This window comes from Aegilops tauschii, chromosome 7 (genome assembly GCF_002575655.3).
Source record: "Aegilops tauschii subsp. strangulata cultivar AL8/78 chromosome 7, Aet v6.0, whole genome shotgun sequence".
In the NCBI taxonomy this organism is placed as follows: Eukaryota; Viridiplantae; Streptophyta; class Magnoliopsida; order Poales; family Poaceae; genus Aegilops; species Aegilops tauschii.
In genome coordinates, this window is record NC_053041.3 from 246,615,367 (window position 1) to 246,642,052 (window position 26,686).

Sequence of the window (26,686 nt, forward strand, 5' to 3'; positions counted from 1 at the left end):
GAAGAGGAATGATGGCTCAGGCTCGAACCAATCAATTGGGTTGGACGATGAAGAGGACGATGTTGTCGTGACGAATGGAGAAGCCACCATGCCAAAGGACAACCGCCAAGTCATGGGAAACAAGTGGGAGAAGGCACGTGCCGCCCATGATGCCGCGGCTACCAAAATGTCGTCAACATGGACAAGCATTTTTTCGGTGAGGGAGAACAAGAAGGAGGAGAGGTACAAACTCATGTTGGATGCGTAAAAGGAAATGATGGACTGGAACAGAAAGAGGGCGTAGAAGAAGCTGGAAATTCAGAGGGAGAAGATCGAGTTGGAGAAGCAACAAGCGGCGATCAAATGGGAGCTCGAGAAGGCCAAGATATTCGGCGACATAGAGCTTGAGAAGGAGAGGTTACAACTCGCACGAGACGCAGAAGATGCAAGGATCATGTTAGCGGACGAGCCCCTCTATGATGAGTATGCGAAGAAGTGGCTTGAGGACAAGATGAAGATCAACGACCATAGGAAGTACGAGGCGGCGAGGGCGGCTGCGGCCCGGATGCAGGCGGAGGAGGCAGCCCGGATGTAGGCGGAGCAGGCATCCCGGATGCAGGCGGAGGAGGCTGCCCGAATACATGCAGAGCAGGACAAGCAGGACGCATTCCGCTCGGAACAGGCGCCCAGCCAGTGATCCGAGGCCATCCGTCATGCTCGAACATTGACCATTTTGCCATGTCCGATTTATTGAATTATGATTTGTTTTGCGTTGTTTTGAATTTTGGTATTCAGACAATTTGTACCGTATGATCGATGTGCATGAATTGCATGGATTTGAGAATCGAAATTTGCGTTATGTAGATGTGCAACCCAACATTTGAGGGGTGTCCGCTCAGTGTCCGCAAAAACGCCGCAGACGTTTGAGGAGCCGGATTTGCGAAATCCGGTTGTAGATGCTCTAAGCTTGAGGGCCATCTGGCCCGTACTCCCTCCGTTTTTATTTAGTCCATGTATTACCTTTGGTCAAAGTCAAGCTTTGTAAACTTTGACAAAGTTACTAATAAAAAATATTAACATATATAATAACAAATTAGTATCATTAGATTCATCATTGAATATACTTTCACATCATATAGATTTGTTATGGTAAATGTTTATATTTTTTTATAAATTTGACAAAATCTAATATGCATAGTTAATAAATACAGAGGGAGTACAACACATTCCATCTTCTCACAAGAAAAAAACGACGTTCTTCTCACGCGGGCAGGGCCGAGTTCTTAAGACCCAATCCCACCAAACCCCTCACCAGTTCTCTTATCCCCTCCTCATCTTCTCCCCGCACCCGACGACATCGCTGGAGAAGGAAGCATCATGGCCGGAGCAGCAGCAGCCGCCGCCGCCGTGGCGTCCGGCATCTCGATCCGGCCGGTCGCCGCGCCTAAGATCTCGCGCGCGCCTCGCTCTCGGTCGGCGGTGAGGGCGGCCGTCTCCATAGGCGAGAAGGCTTACACGGTTCAGAAATCTGAGGAGATCTTCAACGCCGCCAAGGTGCTCTCTCTCTCTGTTTGTCTCTCTCTCTTTTAGTGCCACGTTTGAGATTTTCTCTTCGCGGTTCCCCGGGGGAGGAAAATGCGGATTTTTTCTGAGTGCAATTGTGGAGAGACGTCGTGTGTGACCAACTTCAAAAGTTATCGGGTAAACTTGGGGCAAATTTGCATGTTTTTGTGTCTGGTATGCGAATTGAAGGCGTGGTATGGGTAGATTAGAGGTTGAAAATCAGGGCCCTTGTGCTGCCTAGATGGGCAATGTCAGCATTTGGCAAGGTCAAGGTCAACTGTATTCTTAGACCAGATTGCTAGGTGTAGGCAGAAATATTAGCATAGACACAACATCTATCGTCAAGTTTCACGCACAGAATTAGTCTCAGTGTACATGGTGGGCAACTACGTGTATGTTTGATTCTGCTACCTGCATTTACAACCATGATGAGAATATAAGGTGGAATGGTTGCCATAAGTAGTTGGACTCGAGAAATGTAAAAGTGGCCAGTGCATTTAACCATTCTTTTAGTCATGTTTTGGGTCTTAGATCAGTAGTTGGCATATTGCGTTGACAGATGTTGAGCTGTTTGGTGCTGCTCTGTTTGGATTTAGTGAACTATCATGAGATGGCGCAGTCCATCCTCATCCAGAGCATCGTTACATTCTTCTATTATTTTAGATCTTACTCACATTTTATTTTCATTATTATCTGATGTCGATCTTTTACTGATTGATGTCTCACTTCTTCACAGGAATTGATGCCTGGAGGTGTTAATTCACCAGTCCGTGCCTTCAAATCAGTCGGTGGGCAGCCCATAGTTTTTGATTCTGTGAAGGGCTCTCATATGTGGGATGTGGATGGAAATGAATATATTGATTATGTTGGTTCCTGGGGTCCTGCAATCATTGGTCATGCAGATGATGAGGTACATCCTACCCTCTGTCCCAAAATAAGTGCCATTGACTTAGTACAACTTTGTACTAAAGTTGTACTAAATCCGTGATATTTATTTCGGGACGGAGGGCGTATTTCATAAAATGTATGGGATGTAATGTTTCTACCTGTATATTTTGAACTGCTTTATTGTTGCCCAGAGTGAATATTTGATGATTTTCTTTGTTGTACTCGGTAGGATTAATTTGACTAATCACCATTTTTTCCAAAAAAGAAATACCACTAGCTAAAGTACATGCGTTATTCATTAGATTGTGGGATCAAACTGCTGGGATCGCCTAATACTATCTCAGGTCAAAACTTTTGAGGAATCATGAAGTTAGGACTAAACATATCTTGCTTTATTTGGAAATCGCAAGATAGAAACTGACTGACCATTATGAACCAAATTCAGCGTTACTAAAGGCTTGTGTTTAATTCAGGTGAATGCTGCACTTATTGAAACTCTGAAGAAGGGAACTAGCTTTGGTGCTCCATGTGCGTTGGAGAATGTGTTGGCTCAAATGGTCATCTCCGCTGTGCCGAGTATCGAAATGGTTCGTTTTGTAAATTCAGGAACAGAAGCTTGCATGGGAGCACTCCGCCTTGTGCGTGCATTCACTGGGAGGGAAAAGATCCTCAAGTTTGAAGGCTGTTACCATGGCCATGCAGATTCCTTCCTCGTTAAAGCAGGCAGTGGTGTTGCCACCCTCGGCCTCCCAGACTCCCCTGGAGTGCCTAAGGGAGCCACCGTTGGGACTCTAACAGCACCTTATAATGATGTTGAGGCAGTTAAAAAGCTGTTTGAGGATAACAAAGGGGAGATTGCTGCAGTCTTCCTTGAGCCGGTTGTCGGCAATGCTGGCTTCATTCCTCCGCAGCCTGCTTTCCTAAATGCTCTCCGTGAGGTGACCAAACAAGACGGTGCACTTCTGGTCTTTGATGAAGTGATGACTGGTTTCCGTTTAGCTTATGGTGGGGCACAAGAGTACTTTGGAATCACCCCTGACGTGACAACCTTGGGGAAAATTATTGGCGGTGGTCTTCCAGTTGGTGCTTACGGTGGGCGGAAGGAAATCATGGAGATGGTTGCTCCAGCAGGGCCAATGTACCAGGCAGGAACCCTGAGTGGAAACCCTCTAGCTATGACTGCCGGAATCCACACTCTCAAGCGTCTGATGGAGCCTGGCACCTATGAATACTTGGACAAGGTCACCGGTGAACTTGTCCAGGGGATATTGGATGCGGGTGCTAAAACAGGGCATGAGATGTGTGGAGGACACATCAGGGGCATGTTCGGATTCTTCTTCGCAGGTGGCCCAGTGCACAACTTTGATGACGCCAAGAAGAGCGACACCGCGAAGTTTGGGAGGTTCCACCGTGGGATGCTGGAAGAAGGCGTGTATCTGGCACCGTCCCAGTTCGAGGCAGGTTTTACAAGCTTGGCACACACAACCCTAGACATTGAGAAAACCGTGGAGGCTGCCGAGAAAGTTCTTCGACGGATATAGACAATTCGGATTGCAAACCTTTTGGAGCTTTTCCTTCTGTTGTACTCTCTTAGTTGTACGTGGCTGAAGTTTAGTTTTGTATTGTATTTTGTTGTGCAGCAGCAGAAGCAGCAGTATATTGTCTCTAGACCATTTCTTTTCTTCTGAATTAGCATTTGGGGTGATTTTGTCTTGGCAATAAAACTTCGGCTACGACCTCAATTTTCTTCTCCTATTCCATCTACCTGTTCAATGGATATTTTTGCACCAGGTAAAGAAGCCAGCAAATGTAACCGTTGTGTCGTTGCGTGCCTAAAGATGTTGGATCAACGGTGCTGGTCGCTGTACATCTTCTTGTCTCGCTAAAGCCAAAGAAGGAAAAAGCAAATTTTCTACTTGAGCACGTTATGTCAAATATCTTGCCCCATTCCATTTTCAGATATGATACTCTTTTCAGGTTGACATCGTGCTTGGCTGGTGATATATATTCCCTTTAACTCGCTCTCTTGTGCAACTTGATTAGGTCCGTCCAATTGTTAGGATACAAGTGCATGTTGCAAAGGTATGGGGGTCTCTTTCATCGATGATTCCATCTTTTTCCACACAAAGAGAAGGCACATCATTCTCTCACTCTTTTTTTTAATCATGAACAAGCTGCCTCCGTCGCTTCTTTAATGGAGCCGGCCTATCGGGAAATCTTCATGCAAGTGCCGCTAACAACCAACATTTTCTCACTTGTAGTCGTCACCAATAAACCCATAAATTGATTTGAAGCGCCTGACATCAAATCTCGTTGTCTTACACATGGCGAGAAACCCTAACCTCATTGTCCCAAGAAGACTGCATGAATCTATATCAAAACTCCATCGACTTTGTTCTGATGGACGAACTGGAGGAGCATTAGAGCTCGAAAGATCAACTTGAAGATGAAGCGCCACCATCCGCCACCTCACCACTCCCACGAGAAATAATAAACTCTAACCTAAACTACTAGCCCAACCGAGGCACCGGGAGGCCAATTGGTTCACGTCCATGGTAGCCTTGCCAAAATTGGTCACCCCAATAATTTGGCATTGGTTCTTGCCGCCAGTGATTCGCCAACGCGTGGGTGTACAGAGTAAACCGGCTACCGAGATATTGGCGTGGATCCGATATTTTGGCATCCTCCAAACGCACGCCAACTCTGACAGTCAACGTCAATTAATTGGTAGGGCAGCCCCAGGCTGCAGTCCAAACGCCCCCCGGACTCCCCACCTCGTTGTCAGCTGCTAGAGTGGCGAACAGGGGGAGGCGGGTCCTCGGGAGTGGAAGGAATAGATTGATTCAGAAAAAAAGACCTAAAAATCAAGGGCACATCATTCATTGTGCTGAATACTTAATTTTGTGGATAAAAAAATACACACACCAATACATCATCATGGGGAGCGTCCCTTGGTCACAGTTAAAAGGTGATAGCTAGTTGTCAATTAGCAACTGTCATCTCTTCGGGTGTTTGTTGGCTGTTTTTTTCTTCAGAAAAACTTTCGACCATCAAACACCATGCCAGCAAGAACACATGAAGTAATAACAAATATTTTATCCATGTCCCTAGGCCACCTAGCAACACTATAAACACGGGAGGAGTCAATGGCGCAATTATTACCCCTTCCTCACGGGAGCCATACAAATCGTTTTTTTCACGGTTGAAGCCAGATAAATCTTGTTATAGTAGACAGTTGAAAGTCATCAAGCTAAGGCCCCAAAGACCATCATAGCAGAAAAGCAACGGTCACTGATACATACAGAGAAGACATCCCTTCCTTCCGATCTCTTCACCTTGTGTAAATACCAAAATCACTTGTGATAAATTTACATTATGGAAGGTGATGCATAATTCATTTTTATGTGCAATTCTGGCAAACTCTTGGTTGTTCATGTTCAGATTAGTACTATGTCCTGTTTGTTGATTGTTGGTAAGGAGATCGGTAGCATGCTCTATTTCCTGTATTGCATATACTACTTTACGAAATAAAATGAAACATCTGCTCTCTCTCTTTCTCCACCAGAATCGATCTCTTCTGGTTACTTGCGACATAAAATGAAACAACTGCGCTCTCTCTCTCTCTCTCTCTCTCTCTCTCTCTCCAAAAATACTGTACCAGAATCGACCTGTTCTTTTTTTCTTGCTGCTTGAACCGTTGATCGCTCGTAACGAAGACATGTGATCCGAACCGTCCAATTCAGATCCAACAAAGATAGGCCCACAAGGTCAGCGAGACACAAAACAGCGAAACAGCGTTGTTGCCCCGCTAGGAGGCTACACGTATTGGGGTTCTCAGCCCGAATTCTAGTTTTGGCGCCGAGGTTGGGTCAGGGGCCCGTGCCCGGCAACTGGTGCCGTACCCATCCGATGGACAGGCCCATGGAGCCCCTCGTCCTGCCCTCCACAACTTTCGCTTGAATCTCTCTCATTCTCTCCCCCTCCCAAGTTAATTCTCCCCATCTTTATGACCAGCTGCCACCAGCCTCCTCCGCTCCTCGCTCGGTTGCGTTTTGCCGGGTAGCTAGTTAGCTAGGGCCTTGACTGGGAATGTCGGAGGATGTGGGGAGGAGGAGGATGCAGCAGCAGCAGCAGGAGGAGGAGGATGAGAGTTTGAAGGCGGCGGCGGCGGCGGTGGAGGAGGGAGGAGGGAAGAGGAAGAGGAAGCGGGGGAGGGTGGAGTTGCGGCGGATAGAGGACAGGACGAGCCGGCAGGTTCGCTTCTCCAAGCGGCGGAGCGGGCTCTTCAAGAAGGCCTTCGAGCTCTCCGTGCTCTGCGACGCCGAGGTTGCGCTAGTTGTCTTCTCTCCCGCCGGCCGCCTCTACGAGTTCGTCTCCTCCGACACCAGGTATACCGTATATCCGTATGTATACTATATATACTAATCTAAATTTTCTCTAGTCAGCTATCTTTTGTAAGTATCCGTGTGTTTTCTGCTGTTCTTGGCAGCTAGTACTTTTGCCTTTTATCTTGCACCGGTGCTCTTGCATTTCTTGTTTCGGCCGAGCACACACAGTTTGGTCTAGAAAATCATTGCCGGCTGCCGCGGATCGTGTTTAGGCGCCCGAGTTCGCGATGGTTAGTTCTCAAACTGAAGGATCTGTGCATGTATAGCCCGACCAAAAATATGATATGTAGCTACCCATAGCCACGCCGGATTATTTTTCTCTGATTTTATGTTGCATTTCTTTGTTTCCATGGGGAATGATTTATTTCCTACAGCCGTACCATTGGAATTTTGGCAAAATTAAGCTGGGCGCCCTTCTGTCAGTCTAGTTAAATATTTCTCTGTGCCTAAAAGCTCCCACTGCACCTGCACGTCGCGAGTGCTTTTTTCCGTAATATACATTCAGCAGCTAAATATGAGATGCAGCAATCCTGCTGTAAGACTGTTATAAGTTACTGTTAACAGTGTACATGTTGCCCCAGTACGTACTACTTGTGTGCCAACCTTAAAAGAACACACACTAGTTTGAATACATGCATAATATCACTCGTATATAAGTGCAAATTATTGCATTTCTACCACCACTGTATACTTTTCTACGCAGATTATGCCATTTTCTTTTATTAGCATTAGCATACATATATAGTTCTGATAGTGAAACTGTCCTTGATTTTTTTTAAAAGCCCTTTTGTGAAGCTAGTGCCGACCAATCGTGTTCTAGTGTGAAGTTATCGGATCAGTTTCTTTTACCTTGTTAATAGATACAAAGTATTTACTACAGTATGTTATTACACTAGATTCATTTTAAATTTCCTATTTCTACTCTATTTTTTGCAGCGTTGAGCAAATTTTTGGTCGATGCAAGGACATTCCCGACATGGTAATTGATGATCTGAATATAGCAGCACGAGATTCCAGGGGTTATTGCAATATACAGGTAAGGAATATGTATGTATGTGTGTATATGTTAGGTTAATTAATTATTCTACCAGCTTCATAGTTAGATTCATGTTTGTATTATGTATATGTTATTTTGGGTACACATATGAGTAATTAAACAACTTATTGTTCATGTGCTATCTGCCAATTGAATTCATGAGCCTAACTACATATACTCCCTCTGTTATTATTTACTTTGCATATAGGTTTGACCTAAGTCAAACTTTATAAAGTTTGACTGAGTTTATTGAAAATAGTATGAACATTTACAGTTGACAAGTATATATAATGTGAAAATATATTCAATGATGAATCTGATGGTATTGATTTGGTATTGTAAACTTGGTCAAAGTATTCAAAATTTGACTTAAGATAAAACTAATATGCAGAGGGGGTACATGTAAATTATCTCAATACTGATGCACATGATTCTCAAGTTGATTACAATATACATGTGAGGAATCTTGTTGTGTGCTAAGGTTGTAGGGAGGTACAGGAAGGGCTCTTGCCCTGGAGGGATGATATAAGTGTTATTCTTCTGATTCTAGCTTGCTTTATTCCTCGCAGGGAGTCCTTTTTATATAGAGGACTAACCATCCAATCTAAGTAGCAAGCTGAAAGATATATTTCCATATTAAACAATACACTACTTAACATAGGAATTGGTATCGTTTTGATATCATAATTGGGAGTTGCCATGGCGGTAGGGCCATGTACTAATGTACATAACATCACACCCCTCCTAGAGATGCAACTCGTCCTTAAGCTGCTAGGTGGGGCGACCATGGTTGCAATCTGACGAAGTCCATTGACAATATGTGATTTCACCGCACCTCATGGCTCGAACTAGATAGTAGGGCTTTGGCCCTGTGTTTGAAGTGGAGGCCCTCCTGGCCTAGGGGAACACATTGTCTTACTCTGTTCCAACACGAATAGTCTCGTTGCTGGAAACTCTATTGCCCCATCTTCATTGGTATGGCATGTTGGGAAACATAGTAGAAAAAAATCACCCTGTGATCACCTTGGAACAATATGAAGATGCATATAAGGTTTGGATCAATGATTTTTACTGACTCCGGAATGCAGCGGAAGTAGACGAGTCAGTATAGATCGTACTTGGAGTCCCTCGAAATGTTGATGACGATCCCTCGAACAGAAGACCAAAATCACGACATGTGTACTTGGTTGCAAGCGTACGGTCTTCACGATCCAGCAGCGCTTTGCCGTCCAGGACTAATCTTCGTCGTAGAATTAGAGGGAGGAGATTAGAACCACACGAGGCTTCTAATTATGAAGATTAGAGGAACTAGGTCTACCTCAAATTAGATCAACTAGAACTAGAGGGGGCTCCAAAACTTGTATCATCAAAAGGGCCAATATCTCAAGTATATATATGTTAGAGGGAGGAGACTGGCTTCTACCAAGGAGGGAAAGACCCTCCTTGGGGCGCCGACCAAGGGGGAGGAGTTGGACTCCTCAACTCCTCCCCTAGTCCAATTCGGGGCCCCCAAAAGGAAAGGGGGGGCGCCACTTCCTATTGGGCCATGGTGGCCCAATAAAATTAAATATAAAAGCCCTCTAACAATCATTAGAGAACTTTATTATTAATGTAACACATCTGGATACATTTTCCACCTATATATTATTTATCGATAATATCCGGTATTGCCCGATAAACCCCGAAACCCTTCTGGTGACCCCGAAACGCTTCCTGTTCCTCTTGAAACTATTCCGAATATTAATGAAACAATTCCACATATAAATCCTCGATACTCTCATCCTACTAACACTTAGGAGATCGTGATTACCTTAAGCTTGTGACCCCGTAGCTTCGGTAAATCATAGACATGAACGAAATTCCATCATTCAATGACCGATAGCGGAACCGGGGACGTCCATATCGATCCTTATGATTACACGAATGACATTCGAGTAAACCTTTGGTTATCATGTGATGTTCCCTTTGCTTCGCGATACTTTACAAAACCCGAGGTGTGCCCGTATCCTCTTGAGTCATGCACATGCTCATTATACCGTCATCCTCGTTACCGGTTTTGTTCTACTTTCTCGTTGAAGTGTTCCAGCATCCCCATGACGTAGTCACCTGTGTCTGGCCATAAGTGAGATATATTCAACTCTTCGCTTGGTATCCCAAGTGGGGGACCGAAATATGTCAAAGGGAATTCTCCTTTGCATTTGAGGGTTCTTATTAGAGCCTGCATTTTACCCTTCGCACATTGATTGGGATCATAATGGTTTTTGATAGTTATCTTTGAGCCAAGTGTATCCAAACATAAGTATCGAGAGTGTCTTTAAGAAAGACCAACTGCTTACCATCAACTTGCATGGCCATAAGGGTATCAACTATATGCTGATTTATTGTGAAATCATGGCATCTTGCATTAGACAAAGTAGTTTGGAGCAACCCTTGCTACATGGCCTTCTTTGCGACTAAAGAAGATCGATTGTTAGAACAAAAAGGAGAGGGGGAAAGGGGTCACCCAGCTTGGCTTGCAATAATTTTTTTTTCTTAGGTACAACATTAAGCATGACATATGAAGTGCTTGAAGGTAGAATCATAATGGCGTAGTTGATCCATTTTGTCCCAAATCCTTTTGCTCCCAAAATTTGCAGTATGGTATTGTGTTCAGCTTTGTCAAAAGATTTTTCAATATCTAGCTTGAGGATTATGATCTCTTCTTTATTATTATTTGTGGCACTAATATAAATTTTTGAACCACTCCAAGCAATCTTGGATAGATCTTTCGTAAGGAAGCCATACTAGTAATTGTGCGCTTGTTTCAAGAAAATTTTCTGTAGCCTGTTAGCCAGTAGCCTCGTAATGTGTTTTAGAGAAGAGTTAAGCCGATTGGTCTGTAATCACTAGTGGAGATAGGAGTAGAAATATTGGGGGTGAAGGCAATAAAGGATAAGTTTGTGCTATCTAGAGAGACTGGTCCATGAAAGAAGTCTTATTTGCACAATTTGCGGTTCTTTTATGAACCTTCAATTAGAATTCATGTTTCAAACTTGATGTATTTGTCTTTCTCTTTTTTATCTCCATTGTATATTTAAATTTGATGCATTATCCCACACCAAACTTACAAGTTTACTATTATCAACTACTACTATCTGAACTTTAAGTTATAATTACCTCATTACATCATACACATAGAAAGGTAAACATCAAATTCTGCTTTCAACTTTTCTACCATACAACCTGATAATTATAACTCTCTCCGATCGAAAAAAATTGTCGTGGTTTTAGTTCAAATTTGACAGTTGGGATCAAGGTCTAAGAGCTAGAGGGGGGTGCGAATAGTCCCACTAAAGATTTCTACTCCAATTTCAATGTTGTTGGCAATTTTTAGAACAACATAACTAGGACTAAGCAACCCAAAGAACTTAAGAAGCAAGCTGTCAAGAGTACTAGATAACGGAAGATTAAAGCTTACAAGTAACTAGGGGACTAGGATTAAGAGAATGCAAACGCTCGTGATGCGAATATACTTTTCCCATGGTTCAGATAGTTGGCGTAATCGTAAATCCACGTCGATGGAAGCTTTGAATCCAAGGTTCTAAGATCACAACGATCCCAGATGTTTCACCCACCAAGTGACCCATCAAGCACATACAACCTATTACATCATGGCTTGCATTAAGAATCCTCACTAAGGGTAGATCTTCACCAAATAGGTGATCTTCGAGCCTATACAAACTCTTTAATCATTCACACGAAGTAATCAAAGGATCTAAGTTACTCCTAACCGTCTACGCTATGACACCATCCAATAGTAACAAGAAAGCAAGGTTCTTTATAGGAACTCCTCAAATTATCTTCAAGCAAAGCTCTTCCATGAATCAAAGGTCCTATCGCACACAAGAATAGGATTGCTGTGTGATTGTGTTGTATGCACCCTTGTTGGGCTCCTTAGAGTAGGAGTATGAAGTACGCAACAAGTCTTCCCTCAATGAGAAACCAAGATAGCAATCTATGGAGATAACGGTATATACCCTGCAACAATTGAGTGCTTGCAACAAAAATAAAACTTCACTAGTGTCCCCAATAGTTCTAACAAGGGTGTCAACCTTGTTAGTCTTACTAGTTGCACAAGAAACTAAAAGATAATGTGTGATGAATATTTTTTCTATTTTTGGAATAAAACAAAACTAAAAAAATATAACAACGTGTTTGGATTGGGGTTCATAGGTTCACCAAGTTTAAATTTGCAAAATATAAAAGTGTGGTGAGTAAAATAATCATGTGAAAAAGTGCACAATGAAAATCTCATGCCCATGCCAGATTAATGAATGTGTAAGCTCTTATATAGACAATACGCCCAAATACTATTAAACTGAGATCCTCTCTGCATCTAATAGCTAAATAGCCCGTCTATAGATGGAGATCGTCTTCACATCATATGGCTTTAAATGTAAACATGAGTAATTGCATTTACCAAGATGACATATTGTTATGTTTAGGGGACAATGAATCTTGTACTAAACCTAAACCTTGGTGGCAACAATTCAATACAAGCCTTTTTCACTTACTGCCACTATGGTCGATTAGTTGCAAGAGTGAACCCAACTATGCACACCTCTTCCACTATTGATTATCAATCTAAACTAGCCAAGAGTAGACAAGCAACTAGAAAGAAATAATCTATAGATCAAACAAAAGGCATATAATTTCAAACATAAAGAAATAATTCATCACATGATCAACATCACCACTATGAATACATCAGAAACCATAATCATTAGGGTAGCTCATATCGCTATTGTATTGAACATCTAAAACAACAATGTGGAGAGATTACAACTTTGGCTACTACCATGAACCCGTATCCAGGGGGTTGACTACTCACAACTCATCTTGGAGCGTGGTGATGATTGCTTCCCCCTCCGGCAGAGTTCCGGATCAAGGCCAAAAGCAAAGATTGCCTCGGAAACGTGATGTGGAGGCGACGAAAAAATGCTCCATAATTAGGGTGAAAGTTTTTGGGTATTTATGGGTCATCGGGCATCGGAGGCCAGCCGGGAGGGTCCCACAGGTACTAGGCACCCATGTAGGCGCCCACAACCCTAGGGCGCCTAGGCCCTATGGGACCCACATGGGGTGGGGCCAAGGCTCCAGGGTCTTCTGGTGTCTTCAAACTTCCCGAACCATTTCAATTTTAATTTTTCTCACACTTTCTCTAGGGATTTTCCTGCAATTACAAAAAATACCAAAACAAAATTGGGAACTAGCACCAGGCACAGGATTAATATGTTAGTCTAATAAATTCAACAAGAATTATTCCCAAAATGTATCTAATTACTAACAATATAGGGTGATTCATATAAAAATTGTCCATATGTTTGAGACATATCATGGTGAAAGAGATGGACTTTGGCAGCATGGATTCAAGAAATGTGCTTCTTGGTCTTCAAAGAATCAAAGAAGTGACATGGAATCACCCAAGACTTTTTCCTTCTTTTCTTGCATTTTATGTCCCTTTATATTTGGTGGTTGACAAATTGAGTAGAGTGGCTTGCAATAGGTGGAATATGTAAGTGGACTATCATTTGAAGGGTATTTATGGTTACTGTTAGGAAATATGCAACTTGTATTTCCAGGTGACCATTGGCTAGCATATATACATGTATAGGTTCAGTACAATATGCAAAAAAAACTTAACTATAAAATGGGGAAAATACAAAGAGGTGCATTACTAAATATATATAACTCTAACACCCCCCTCAAATTCATGGTGGATCAACAACACTGATTTGGAGAGATAGAAGTCGTGTTGTGCTCTAGTCTAGCCTTCATAAAGAAATCCGCCAACGGTGATACTCGGAATGCACATACGAAAGAGCAATAAACCTGGTCCTGCAAACCAGCGCGCACAAAAGCAGCATTAGCACCAATATGCTTGGTGAGTTCATGCTTCACAGGACCGCGCGCAATATTAGTAGAACATATATTGTCAGACAAGAGCAGAGTATGTGTAGTGTGATAAACACCAAACTGGTGAAGTAACCGCCATAACCAAGTAACCTCTACCTTCAAAAGAGCCATAGTTTGCAAGTCACCGTCTACACTCGAACGGAAACTACAGTCTGTTACTTCGTCTTCCAGGCCATGAAAGAACCACCAAGAATAACACAGTAAGCATAAAGTGAACATCGATCCGAGGATTGCTAGCTCATGTAGCATCCAAATAGGCATGAAGCTGTAATGAACTGGAATGGGGAAAGAACCGATGGTGAGATATCGTGCCATGAAGATATCGAAGAACATGAAGGAGGTAACTATACTGAACCAAAGAGGGAGCAGAGACAAACTTATGAACTGGATAAGAGATATCCTGACAAGTGACAGCTACATAGACAAGACTCCCAACAAGATGGCGATAGTACGTCAGGTCAAACAAGGGGTCACCATTGGTAGCATGTGAGCTCCATCGGAGTCTCAACAATGCGCTCATCGGTGAGAGCAACACGAGCAAGAAGATCCTGAATATACTTTTCTTGGGAAATAAAAAGCCATCAGAGGTCAAAGAGACCTGAAACACAAGGAAGTAGCAAAGAGAGCCAAGATCAGACATAAGAAAGTGCTCACTAAGACGGGCCTTTACAAAGGCAATATACTCAGGATCCTCGCTAGTGATGATCATGTCGTCAACATATAAAGAAGGAGAGTCTGATCACGAGCAAAAAGGTGGACAAACAGCGGTGGATCATGAGCACTTGCTAAAAACCCAGTGGTAGTCACCAGGAAAAACACTCAATCGGGCGCAAGAGGCTTTCTTAAGGCCATAAAGAGAGTGACGGAGACGACAGACCATGTCGTTAGGGAACAGAATACCCAGGTGGGGGCTGCATGTAAACCTCATCATGCAGGCCACCATTAAGAAATGCATTCTTAACATCAAGTTGAGACACAGACTCGTGGCGAATAGAGGCGACAACAACAAGTGTCCGACTAGTGGTCATATAAGCCAAATGAGCAAATGTCTCATTGTAATCATGACCATGCTCCTACTGGAAGCCACGAGCCATAAGACCAGCTTTGTAATGGTTAAGAGAACCATTAGAGCGGGTCTATTAACCTTGTAGACCCATTTACAAGTGATGGGACGGACATAGGCAGAAAGAGAAAGAAGATCCCACGTGTCGTCGCATTCAAGAGCTCCTCTACCATCACAAGCTGCCATTCAGCCGGATGAACAACAACTTCAGAATAAGAAGTCGGTTCAAGAACAGCACGCCAGACATAGAAAGCGGGGCGATCAATAGGCGGTAGCGTACAGGGATGCAAGCCATAACTAGGCTAAAATGAGGAAGATAGCACATCAATAAACGCATCCACATCACACGAATGGAGAATATAAAAGTGAGGAAATGATGGAAGAATACAAGGAGGAATCACGGGGTAGACTTCGGTGAAGGAGACAGAGAAGTCATCCAGGAGGAAGGTGCAGAATCTTGTGACAACCGAGGTGAGGAAACCATGGGTGGAAATGTCGTGTCTGCAATAGTCGGAGAAGCAAGGCAATATGATAAATGGACAATGGCTCGATGGGAGCGATAGGCGTGTCAGAAAAAGTGAGGAAAGAGATACCCTCCGCTGAAAAGGTTGAGGAAGATGGACGCGGGTAGAAGGGACGAGACTCATCAAAAGTCACATCCTAGGAAATCCGCATCTGATGATCTATAGGATCCCAACAACACTTATGCTCATAACTATAGCCTAAGAAGACACACTCGACAGACCGAGTGGTCAGTTTGATGCGCTCACAAGGGGCAAGAAGAACATAGCAAACACAAATAAACAAACGAAGCACCGAACAATTAGGAGAATGATAAAAAAGATACTCGAAAGAAACGCCACCCTACAAAGCAGTGGATGGCCGAAGATTGATGAGATAGGTGGAAGTGGAAAGAGCCTTAACCCAAAATTGAGGCGGAAGAGAGGCGGCGATCTTTAACGCATGAGTCATCTCAAGAAGGTGACAATGTTTGTGCTCGGCCACGCCATTCTAAGCATGAGCACCAGGACAAGAGAATTGAGCAAGAGTACCCTGCTCGGCAAGACCTCCAAGCAACATCTTCAAGATATACTCTCTAGCAGAGTCAGCACGAAACACACAAATGGGCATGGAGAATTGAGTATTGATGCGGCTTGAACTACGTCAGTATTTCCCTAAAGAGGAAGGGATGATGCAGCATAACTACGATAGGTATTTCCGTCAGTGATGAGACCAAGGTTATCGAACCAGTAGGAGAAGCACGCAACACCACGTAAACAGCTCCTGCACACAAAGAACAAATACTTGCAACCCGATGTAAGAGAGGGGTTGTCAATCCCTCACGGGTAAAAAGATAGGTAAAATTGTAGTAGATTGGATAAATAGATCTCGCGGGAACGCGAGATAAAATAAATAAATAAAAATTGCAGCAAGGTATTTTTGTATTTTTGGATTAATAGACCTGAAAAGAAAAGCAAATAAAAATAGATCACGAAGGCAAATATAATAAATAAGAGACCCGGGGGCCGTAGATTTCACTAGTGGCTTCTCTCGAGAAAAATAGCAAACGGCGGGTCAACAAATTACTGTTGGAAAATTGATAGAACTTCAAATAATCATGACAATATCCAGGAAATGATCATTATATAGGCATCACGTCCAAGATTAGTAGACCGACTCCTGTCTGCATCTACTACTATTACTCCACACATCGACCGCTATCCAGCATGCATCTAGTGTATTAAGTTCATGGAGAAACGGAGTAATGCAATAAGAACAATGACATGATGTAGACAAGATCTATTTATGTAGAAATAGACCCCATCTTGTTATCCTTAATAGCAACGATACATACGTGTCGGTTCCCCTTCTGTCACTGGGATCAAGCATCGTAAGATTGAACCCATCACAAAGCACCTCTTCCCATGGCAAGAAAAATCGATTTAGTTGGCCTAACTAAACCAAAGATTCAAAGAAGAAGTACGAGGCTATAAGTAATCATGCATATAAGAGATCAAAAGACTCAAATAACTTTCATGGATAAAAACATAGATCTGATCATAAACTGAAAGTTCATCGGATCCTAACAAACACACCGCAAAAAGAGTTACATCAAATAGATCTCCAAGAGACCATTGTATTGAGAATCAAGAGAGAGAGAGAGAGAGAGGAAGCCATCTAGCTACTAACTACGAACCCGTAGGTCTACAATGAACTACTCAAGCATCATCGGAGAGGCACCAACGAGGATGATGAACCCCTCTGTGATGGTGTCTAGAATGGATCTGGTGGTTCTGGAACTTGCGGCGGCTGGAATTGATTTTCGTCGACTCCCCTAGGGTTTCTGGAATATTGGTGTATTTATAGAACAAAGAGGCGGTGCGGGAGGCCACCGAGGTGGGCACAACCCACCTGGGCGCGCCTGGGCCCCCAGGCGCGCCCTGGTGGGTTGTGCTCCCCTCGGAGGTCCCCTCAGGTACTTTCTTAGCCCAACAGGTGTCTTCTGGTCCAGAAAAAGTCACCAAAAAGTTTCGCTGCGTTTGGACTCCGTTTGGTATCGATTTCCTGCAAAGTAAAAAACAAGCAAAAAACAGCAACTGGCACTGGGCACTATGTCAATAGTTTAGTCCCAAAAAATGATATAAAGTTGCTATAAAATGATTGTAAAACATACAAGAATGATAATATAACAGCATGGAACAATCAAAAATTATAGATACGTTGGAGACGTATCAAGTATGAACCATGGCAGCGGAATTCTTATAAATAAATAAATGACACAATGAGAAGACATAAAATATATTCAAGTGTGGCGAGAGAAATCACCTATAAAGATAATATAGTAGGGATGACCCCCTTTCCAGCCAAAAGGAGTTGCACCACAAATCTGAGTGAACAAGGTCGAAAGGGCACCGAGACACAATCGCGTTATGATGATAAGGTAGTTGGGCCTGTTTGCCAAGCTGAAAACCCCGTCAGTCTAAAGACACACCACTTGAGACTGATCCAAGAAGGCCATGTCAAACTAAGGACAAGAGATGAGAGCCATAGAAGTCACTAGCGATGATGCCACTGCTAAAAAGAGCTGGTAGACAAGGCAACATAGGCGTAAAGGCTGGCGGCGATGGCAGCGGAGGGGAGGTGAAGCCAGCTAGGCTCCCAGAGGCCCTGGCAGTCATGGCGCTGGGGGCTAGCACCAAGGAGAGCATATTGTGACGGTCTAGAACAATGTTTTCATGGCGTAACGCATTTTATGGCGACTGACCCCCTTCGTAACATTATAACGCTTATGGCGTATGGCATGGCGACATCATAGACACAACCTTATGGCGGATGATAGCAAATTAAATCACAACTTCATAATCTTGCTGTAATATGTTGTACCAAATGAGTTGCCCAAGTGAGTTGTACATGACTGAACACTACATATAGCAGCAGCGCAACAGGCAGTACATGTACATATATTCAGAAATTAGCACAGTGAGGACAGATACAGAAGAAACAGAGCACTAGCATGGGGAGGAAGAGCAAGGAGAAGGAGAGGGCGAGGGGGGAGCCGGGGAAATACCATGATGGTCACCTGATGCACATAGGAGATGAGCAGTTGTGCTCGATTGGAGCAAAGGCGCTTCCCTACAGCTGGATCTGGAGGGGAAAGGGGCTGGCGGAAGGAGAGCGACAGGGGGTGGCGGGAGGAGGGAAGAGGGGGCTGGCGGGAGGTAGGGAAAGGGGCCGCAGGGGTGGAGGGGAGGTGGTGCGGAGGCTGGAGGCGGAGCTGGAGCTGGCTGCCGTTGGCCGTTCGCCGGAGAGGACGAGGTCGAGGACTCCAAGTACGATCTCAATCTGCCATGGCCTCCCTCTCTCTCTCTCTCCCTCTCCCTCTCTCTAGCTCTGGAGAGCTCTTTCCTTCCCGCCGCTGCCTGATGCTTCCCGCGCGCGCGCCAATTCTCCTGCCGCCGGCTGCTATTCCCGCGCGCACGAGCTCACCGAGTCGAAGGCGTTCGATTTCTGGTATGGCGATGAAAACGCGTCATGTGGATGACCTACGGACTCCACGGGCCTATGGCGGACGCCACAGGCCAAACCTATCGCGGGCCTGGACGGCCCAGGCTACGACCGCGCCATACCGCTATATCGTCGATATAGCGACGATATACGGACGCCATGAAAACATTGGTCCAGAATGGAACATCAGTCAAAGTCGAGAATGGCCCTACAATCAGAGTCAACAATCTCACCACCAGAAGTGAGCTGCATGGCAAGTTAAGGAACATGAGCAACATCAGTAACATGAACAAATGAAGTGCTAAGAATGCCTCGGCCAGTAACCGAGTGAGAGCTACAAACACCAATAAAACATGAACGAGAGAATCGAGAGATTGAATAGAGGACAAAGTGGATGAATCATGTGTCATATGAAAAGATGCTCTAGTATCAAGGATCCACTAAGATGTTCCTGCGTGTGTAGAAGGTGGTCTCGTATTGCGGGAAGAGTCGGTAGCAGAACCAGCAGAACCTATGGATGGAGAACTGAAAGATGCAGCTACCAGGCATCGAAATCGTGCAATCTCATGCTTAGTCAGGGGTGTTAATCTTCATGCACTAGCCAACACAACCAAAAGTACAAACTTATGGAAAGGGCTAGGCAATCCAAATATACACTTCAACACCCCCTCTCACGTGTGATGCAGGAAGTCAACACATGAATAGAGTCAGAGGTATGGCTCAAGAGGCCTATACGTGGATATAGAGGGGGGAATATTGATTTTTGGATAAATTACAAACTCTATGACTTGAATTCAAGACCTTATGCCCTGATACCATGTTAAGCTTCATGCACTAGGCGACACAACCAATCTACATATACACTTCAACACGCCTCTCATGTTTGACGTGGGAAGTTTAGCATGTGAATAGACTTAGAGGTATGACTCAAGAGGACTATACGTGGACACAGAGGGGGCAACAACAATTCTTGGATAAATTGCGAAAGGCAGGACTTGAAATCAAGACCTTAGGCAATGTAATCACCACATATTTAGCATTGTTTGACACTCACATATCTGACATTTGTGAAAGTGGACTAAGAACATCTACAACCAAACTCCTCGAAGGTTTTCTAAATGTCCGGGCGGATAGCCCGGTCAGGGTCTGAACATGAGAGAGAAGAAAAATAGGCCATTCAACCGGACTCCTCAAAGCCTCCTCAAACGCTCGGGCTATCCGACACTCCCCAAAGTCAGATCATATATGGGGCGGATATGGGGACGCTCGAACGCGCACGAACGTGCCTGCCACGTCAGCCCAAAATCCATTCCACCCACTTGGCCCCGCCTATAGCCTCACATATTTTTTCCTTTTCTCTTTCATCTCCCGCGATATGCAAGGTCGGAGAGGAGCTTGCATGGGTCAGATAGGAACTCGCCGGCATGTGCTAGACACCGCCCACGTCCTTGCCCCGACCATTCGCTGGAGTTCATGGTTGCAGCTACAGCGTGCTACCACATGTGGATGTGTGGACCATGCACGTTGGCTGCATCCACGTGCTAACATAAGTATTTGGTGTCCGCTGCGTGTAGCCACAACCGTCGCGTGTTAACATAAGAGTAAAATTAAGTGCATGATCAAATGACTAACAAAGTATCATGGTTAACAATGACACCTGCCGCATTTTGGAAAATTAATGAATTATGACAATGCATATATATTTGCCTTATATTATTCTCCCACACATTGACCAAAGCATGATGAAATGAGTTGACATAAGAGTAAGGAGCAGACTAAGGCATAGCGTAGTGATGGAAAGGGGCCGCGGCCTTCCCAACCATCTAGATTTAAGGCATGGTACTTGCAATTTTGGCTTGTTGCACCAATTATACTATAGGGGCCTCCCTTACAGTCTTTCTGTGAAAACAACATAAGAGTAAGGACATGATCATATGACTTACAAAGTATCATGATAAATAACATGATCAACATCATCACTACGAGTACATCAGATAAACCATAATCATTAGGGTAGCTCATATCACTATTGTATTGAACATCTAAAACATCAAGGTCGAGAGATTACAACTTTGGCTACTACCATGAACCCGTAATCCAGGGGGTTGACTACATACAACTCATCTTGCAGCGTGGTGATGAAGATTGTTTCCCCTTCCGGCAGAGTTCCGGATCAAGGCCAAAAACAAAGATTGCATCTGAAACATGATGTGGAGGCGATGAAAAATGCTCCATAATTAGGGTGAAAGTTTTAGGGTATTTATGGAGCATCAGGCACTGGAGGCCAGCCGGGAGGGTCCCACACGTACTAGGCACCCCTGTAGGCGCCAACAACCCTAGGACACCTAGGCCCTATGGGACCCACCTGGGGTGGGGCCTAGGCTCCAGGGTCTTCTGGTGTCTTCAAACTTCTCGAACCATTTCGATTTTAATTTTCCTCAGACTTTCTCTAGGGATTTTCTTGAAATTACAAAAAAACAGGAATTTTTTTTGGAACTAGCACCAGGCACTTGATTAATATGTTAGTCTAATAAATTCAATAAGAATTATTGCCAAATGGTATCTAATTAATAACATTATAGGATGATTCATACAAAAAATATCGGTATGTTTGAGGCGTATCATGGTGGAAGAGATGGACTTTGGGAGGATGGATTCAAGAAATGTGTTTCTTGGTCCTCGAAGAATCAAAGAAGTGACATGAAATCACCCAACACCTTTTTCCTTCCTTTCTTGCATTTGATGTCCATTTATCTTTGGTGGTAGCCGAATGGATAGAGTGGCTTGCAATAGGTGGAATGAGTAAGTGGACTATCTGTTGAAATACACAACTTGTCTTTCCAGTTGGCCATAGGCTAGCATATACATGTACAGGTGTGGTAAAATATGCACACAAAAAACTTAAGTATAAAACGGGGAAAATACAAATAGGTGCATGTCTAAATATATATAACTCTAACACCCCCCCACAAATTCATGGTGGATCAACAACACTTATTTGGATAGATAGAAGTCGTGTTGTGCTCTACTCTAGGCCTTCGCAAAGAAATCTGCCAATTGTGTTACTCAAAAGGCACATACTGAAGAGCAATAACCTAATCTTGCAAACCAGCGTGCACAAAAGCAGCATCAACACCAATATGCTTGGTGAGCTCATGCTTCACAGGATAGCACGCAATACTAATAGAACATATACTGTCAGACAAGAGCAGAGTATGTGTAGTGTCAGAAAAACCAAACTCCAAAAATAACCACCATAACCAAGTAACCTCTACGCCAAAAGAGCCACAGTACGCAAGTCACCCTATACACTCGGACGGGAAACTACAGTCTGTTACTTCGTCTTCCTGGCAATGAGAGAACCACCAAGAAAAACACAGTAAGCATAAAGTGAACGACGATCTGAGGATCGCTAGCTCATTAGCATCCAAATAGGCCTGAAGTTGTAATGAACTGGAATGGGGAAAGAACCGATGGTGAGATATCGTGCCATGAAGATATCGGAGAACACAAAGGAGGTGACTATAGTGAAGCTAAGAGGGAGCAGAGACAAAGTAACTCAAAATATGAACTGGATAAGAGATATCCTAACGAGTGACAGCTAGATAGACAAGACTCCCAACAAGATTATGATAATGGGTAGATCAAACAAGATCACCATAAGTAGCATGTGAGCTCCATCGGAGTCTCAAGAATGCGCTCATCAGTGAGAGCAGCACAAGCAAGAAGATCCTGGATATACTTTTCTTGGGAAATAAAAAGCCATCAGAGGTCAAAGAGACCTCAAACGCAAGTAGCCAAGAGGGCCAAGATCAGACATAAGAAACTGCTCACTAAGACGGGCCATCACAAAGGCAATATACTTTGGGTCCTAGATAGTGATGATCATGTTGTCAACATATAGAAGAAGAAGTGTCCGACCATAAGCAGAAAGGTGGACAAACAACGCTGGATCATGAGCACTCGTTGAAAACCCAGCGACAGTCACCAGGCAAGACACTTAATCAGGCGCAAGGGGCTCGCTTCAGGCCATAAATAGAGCAACGGATACGACATACCATGTCGTCAGGGAACAGAATACCCAGGTGGGGGCTGCATGTAAACCTCATCATGCAACTCACCATTAAGAAATGCACACTTAACATCAAGTTGAGACACAGACATGGCGAATAGAGGCCACACTAAGAAGTGTGCGACCAGTGGTCATATGGGCCAAATGAGCAAAAGTCTCATTGTAATCACAACCATGCTCCTATTGAAAGCCACGAGCCAGAACACGAGCTTTGTAACGGTCTAGAGAACCATTAGAGCGGGTATTAACCTTGTTGGCCGATTTGCAAGTGATGGGGCAGACATGGGGAGAAAGATAAACAAGATCCCACATGTCGTTACATTCAAGTGCTCCTGTGCCATCACAAGCCGCCATTCAGCAGGATGAACAACAGCTTCACAATAAGAAGTCGGTTCAAGAACAACAACGCCAGGCAGAGAAACCAGGGAGATCAACAGGCAGTAGCGGACGAGGATGGAAGCCATAAGTAGGCTAAGACAAGGAAGATAGCACATCGATAGACGCATCCACAACACACGAATGGAGAGTATAAAAGTATGGAGACGATGGAAGAATACAAGGAGGATTCACTGGGTAGACTCCGATGAAGGAGACGAAGAAGTCATCGAGGAGGAAGGTGAGGAATCCTGTGACAACCGAGGTGAGGAAACCATGGGTGGAAATGTCATGTCTGCAATAGTCGAACAAATAAGGCAACAGGATAAATGGACAATGGCTCAACGAGAGCGATAGGTGTGTCAGAAAAAGTGAGGAAAGAGATGCACTCCACTGAAAAGGTTGAGGAAGATGGACGCGGGTAGAAGGGACGAGACTCATCAAAAGCCACATCCCGAGAAGTACAAATCTGATGATCGATAGGATCCCAACAACGATCCCACATCACTACACATTGATCTTAGGAAAACCTAGCCCATGCGGCCATAGGACGTTATAGTCAGGTACACTTGAGAAAAGATGTAACCTCCACACCAGAACGGTAGCCATGTGCACCATAACTGCCTCCCTCATTCATGCCAAATCAGGAACCCACCATTCTAGATATGCTAGCTGATGCACCTCGCTAGCCACCTATTCTAGATATGCATGCTTTTGCACCTTGCTATACACCCACCACCACATCTAGATGTCACAACCATAGTGTACGTTGGTCCATTCCTTAAGAAGAACAACTCACCAATTTGGCTGACTTGACCTCGGCATCATCAAGGAGAATGAGGTATAGGGGTCATGGCACCTTTGTTTTGCAAGAAACTTAGGAGACTAGTGTGGCCAAATATTAGACTAGCACCAAGGTGACATGCAGGAAATATTATTCTTTTAAGATCAATGTCTATCTTGACAATTAGTTCCTTGATACCTGTTTGCTTGAAAGAATTTTTTCTTTCATATTAGTGCCTTAACATCCAAGTCCTAACCTTTACTAAAATTTTCATGATGAAATCTTTGTAGTTGGATCATATAGTAAACATTAAAATTGATACGATGCAAGGTGGTGACCACAAGTGTCCAAATGACAATAGAACCTTTCAAGGGAAGTGTAAGCCATTATTAAACTTCAGGAGTTAAGGAAGGTTTTTACCAACCCCTTAGCTATGCATGTTACTGAATGCAGCTACATTGCACCCAAACCTACATTGGAAATAACTTAATCTGTTCGCTTCTTGGCAGATGCTAATTGTAAAGGGTAGCGAACTAAACTAGTAACTAAACAAGACGAAAAGAGAAAATTAAAATGAAATAAGATTAAATTTACATACTAAATCATCCAAAACCTAGAACCAACAATTACTAAAATAGTAGACACATTAAAAAGGGGTTCAAGTTTACAACCATCACGAAGGCTCAACGAGGGATAGAGAGGCGGATGTAGTGAGATGTCGCAACGTCAGCGAATAGGGCTATGACAATGAAGGATGGCAGATTCTCTCTTTGTATTTCTCATTTGTCCTTCCTTCAAGGATGTGATGGATCTTGGTGGTGTGGAGGTATGGGCTAGGGCACAACCCCCAAAATGCCTAGGGATTGGACTAGAATAGGGTTAGGGTCGGATACCTCTTGGAGATGAATATAAGAATCGAGTTGACTCCTCTGTTTTGATCCAAGAGCTCCAATGTGAATTAGATGCCCCCTAAACCTTAGTTACCTCCCACATATGGAATAAAAACAAATGTCACCCAATCAAAGCTTGGACCGCGAAGACTAGGCCTCTTCTCCAGCTCTTCCTGCATGGTACAGATGGTCATACCACCTTGTACGGTCGTACCCGAGCTCGTATTGTGCTATGCCCATTGCTCTAATGTGCTTAGTTGGTCGCTTGGTCATATCTTGCATACAACCTCAAATAGGGATGATCCAAAAAGGAAATTTGTTATTTCGTCATTTGAGCTCATTTTGAGGACAATCTCGTTCAATATACCATATACAGCCACAAATTGTGCTATGTTTTACTAAAAAATGGGTAGCAATTCCTGGTAAGTGCTTACAAGGGAGAAACAACCAAAAGACCTACAAAATACAGAAAAAGGGAAACGAAATAAAAGCAAAACTTAATGGGATATTTTGAGATAAATCCCGAGAGTATCATGGTTAAACTCAATGCAATGGTGAGTATAAATAAAACTTATCACAATGTATTGGAGATAAAGGGGGTATCACATCAAGGATACATGTACCTATGTTGGCATCCATCTTGTCATATGACGCATTGTTTAACTTGTTACCAAATTCTACACTAAAGTTGTTTAGAGAGGAGACATGCAATGAAGAAAGTGTGTTCAAGACATAAACTAGAAATTGTTGTCCCCTATCATCTCAATAGAAAATTAAGGAACAAAACCTATTATACCCTATTACATCTCAAAATTCACTACAATAAGCGCTGCAAAAAGAGAAGCTGACAAATCAATGGAAAGCTTTATCCGAAAGATATCATCAGAAACTCCTAACCATAGCTTTTGTATTCCTCAAATACTTTCATCACACTAGCTTCAACCATAGAGAAGATCCATTACAAGAGTATGAGCTTGCCTTGTCAGCATCCTAACACCACCTTCAAAATTGCTTTATCCTCATCCCTTTTAAACCTATCAAAGAGCAAAATATGGAAATCATCTCATGAGGGGATTTAGTGATGTGCCCCTTCTGAGGCTCAGCTAGTAGAAGAGGACCTAGTCACCTTAGCCTTGGCGGCCAGGATTTAGTCTTTATCGGTGGTAGTGACACGGTTTAGACACTAGCAACAAGATGACATGCATAAATATTACATATGATTAAGACCAATGTCTATCTTGAAAATTGGTTCCCAAACATCTTCATGCTTGAGACTAAGATATTTCTTTCACCTTAATATCCTTAACTTACAACTCACTTACTTTGTAGTAATCTTCTTGTTAAACACTTTCTACTTGATCATATAATAAACAAGCTAATTTCTATGCTACTAGGATAAAAGATATATCAGAAGAAGTCCTTGGCTTCCAACTCTGTTAGTTTTATAATATCTTTCTTGATGAAAAGAAAAATTGCTATTTTCAAGGATAAAATATATATATGTCTAAAAGTGGTTGACATATCAATGATACACCTATAGTGACATACATCTTTTCTATGATGTATTGCCCAGATCTAAATGAGCAGTTCAAAGAGGAGAAATAAATGAACAAAGCAAGTTGCACACACTAATATGAAAAATGTTGTTCCGTATTAGCTCGACATAACACTAAGGGGATAAACAAGTT

The 26,686-nt window shown here is 43.4% G+C and overlaps 2 protein-coding genes across 2 annotated transcripts in view; both read left to right on the top strand.

Moving 5' to 3' along the window:
• Nucleotides 1-1,211: 1,211 nt before the first annotated feature.
• On the top strand, nt 1,212-4,172 carry LOC109766677 (glutamate-1-semialdehyde 2,1-aminomutase, chloroplastic). The gene is made up of 3 exons (XM_020325454.4): nt 1,212-1,533; nt 2,279-2,452; nt 2,904-4,172. The coding sequence occupies exons 1-3, from the start codon at nt 1,357-1,359 to the stop codon at nt 3,969-3,971; spliced, it is 1,419 nt and encodes a 472-aa protein (XP_020181043.1). The 5' UTR covers nt 1,212-1,356; the 3' UTR covers nt 3,972-4,172.
• Nucleotides 4,173-6,284: 2,112 nt separating this feature from the next.
• Nucleotides 6,285-26,686, top strand: part of LOC109766676 (MADS-box transcription factor 51) — a 30,335-nt gene continuing 9,933 nt past the window's right edge. Inside the window, exons 1-2 of the mRNA XM_020325453.4 lie at nt 6,285-6,818; nt 7,755-7,854. Coding sequence (XP_020181042.1) covers nt 6,520-6,818; nt 7,755-7,854 — 399 coding nt within the window. The 5' untranslated portion in view covers nt 6,285-6,519. The remainder of the gene's footprint in view (nt 6,819-7,754; nt 7,855-26,686) is intronic.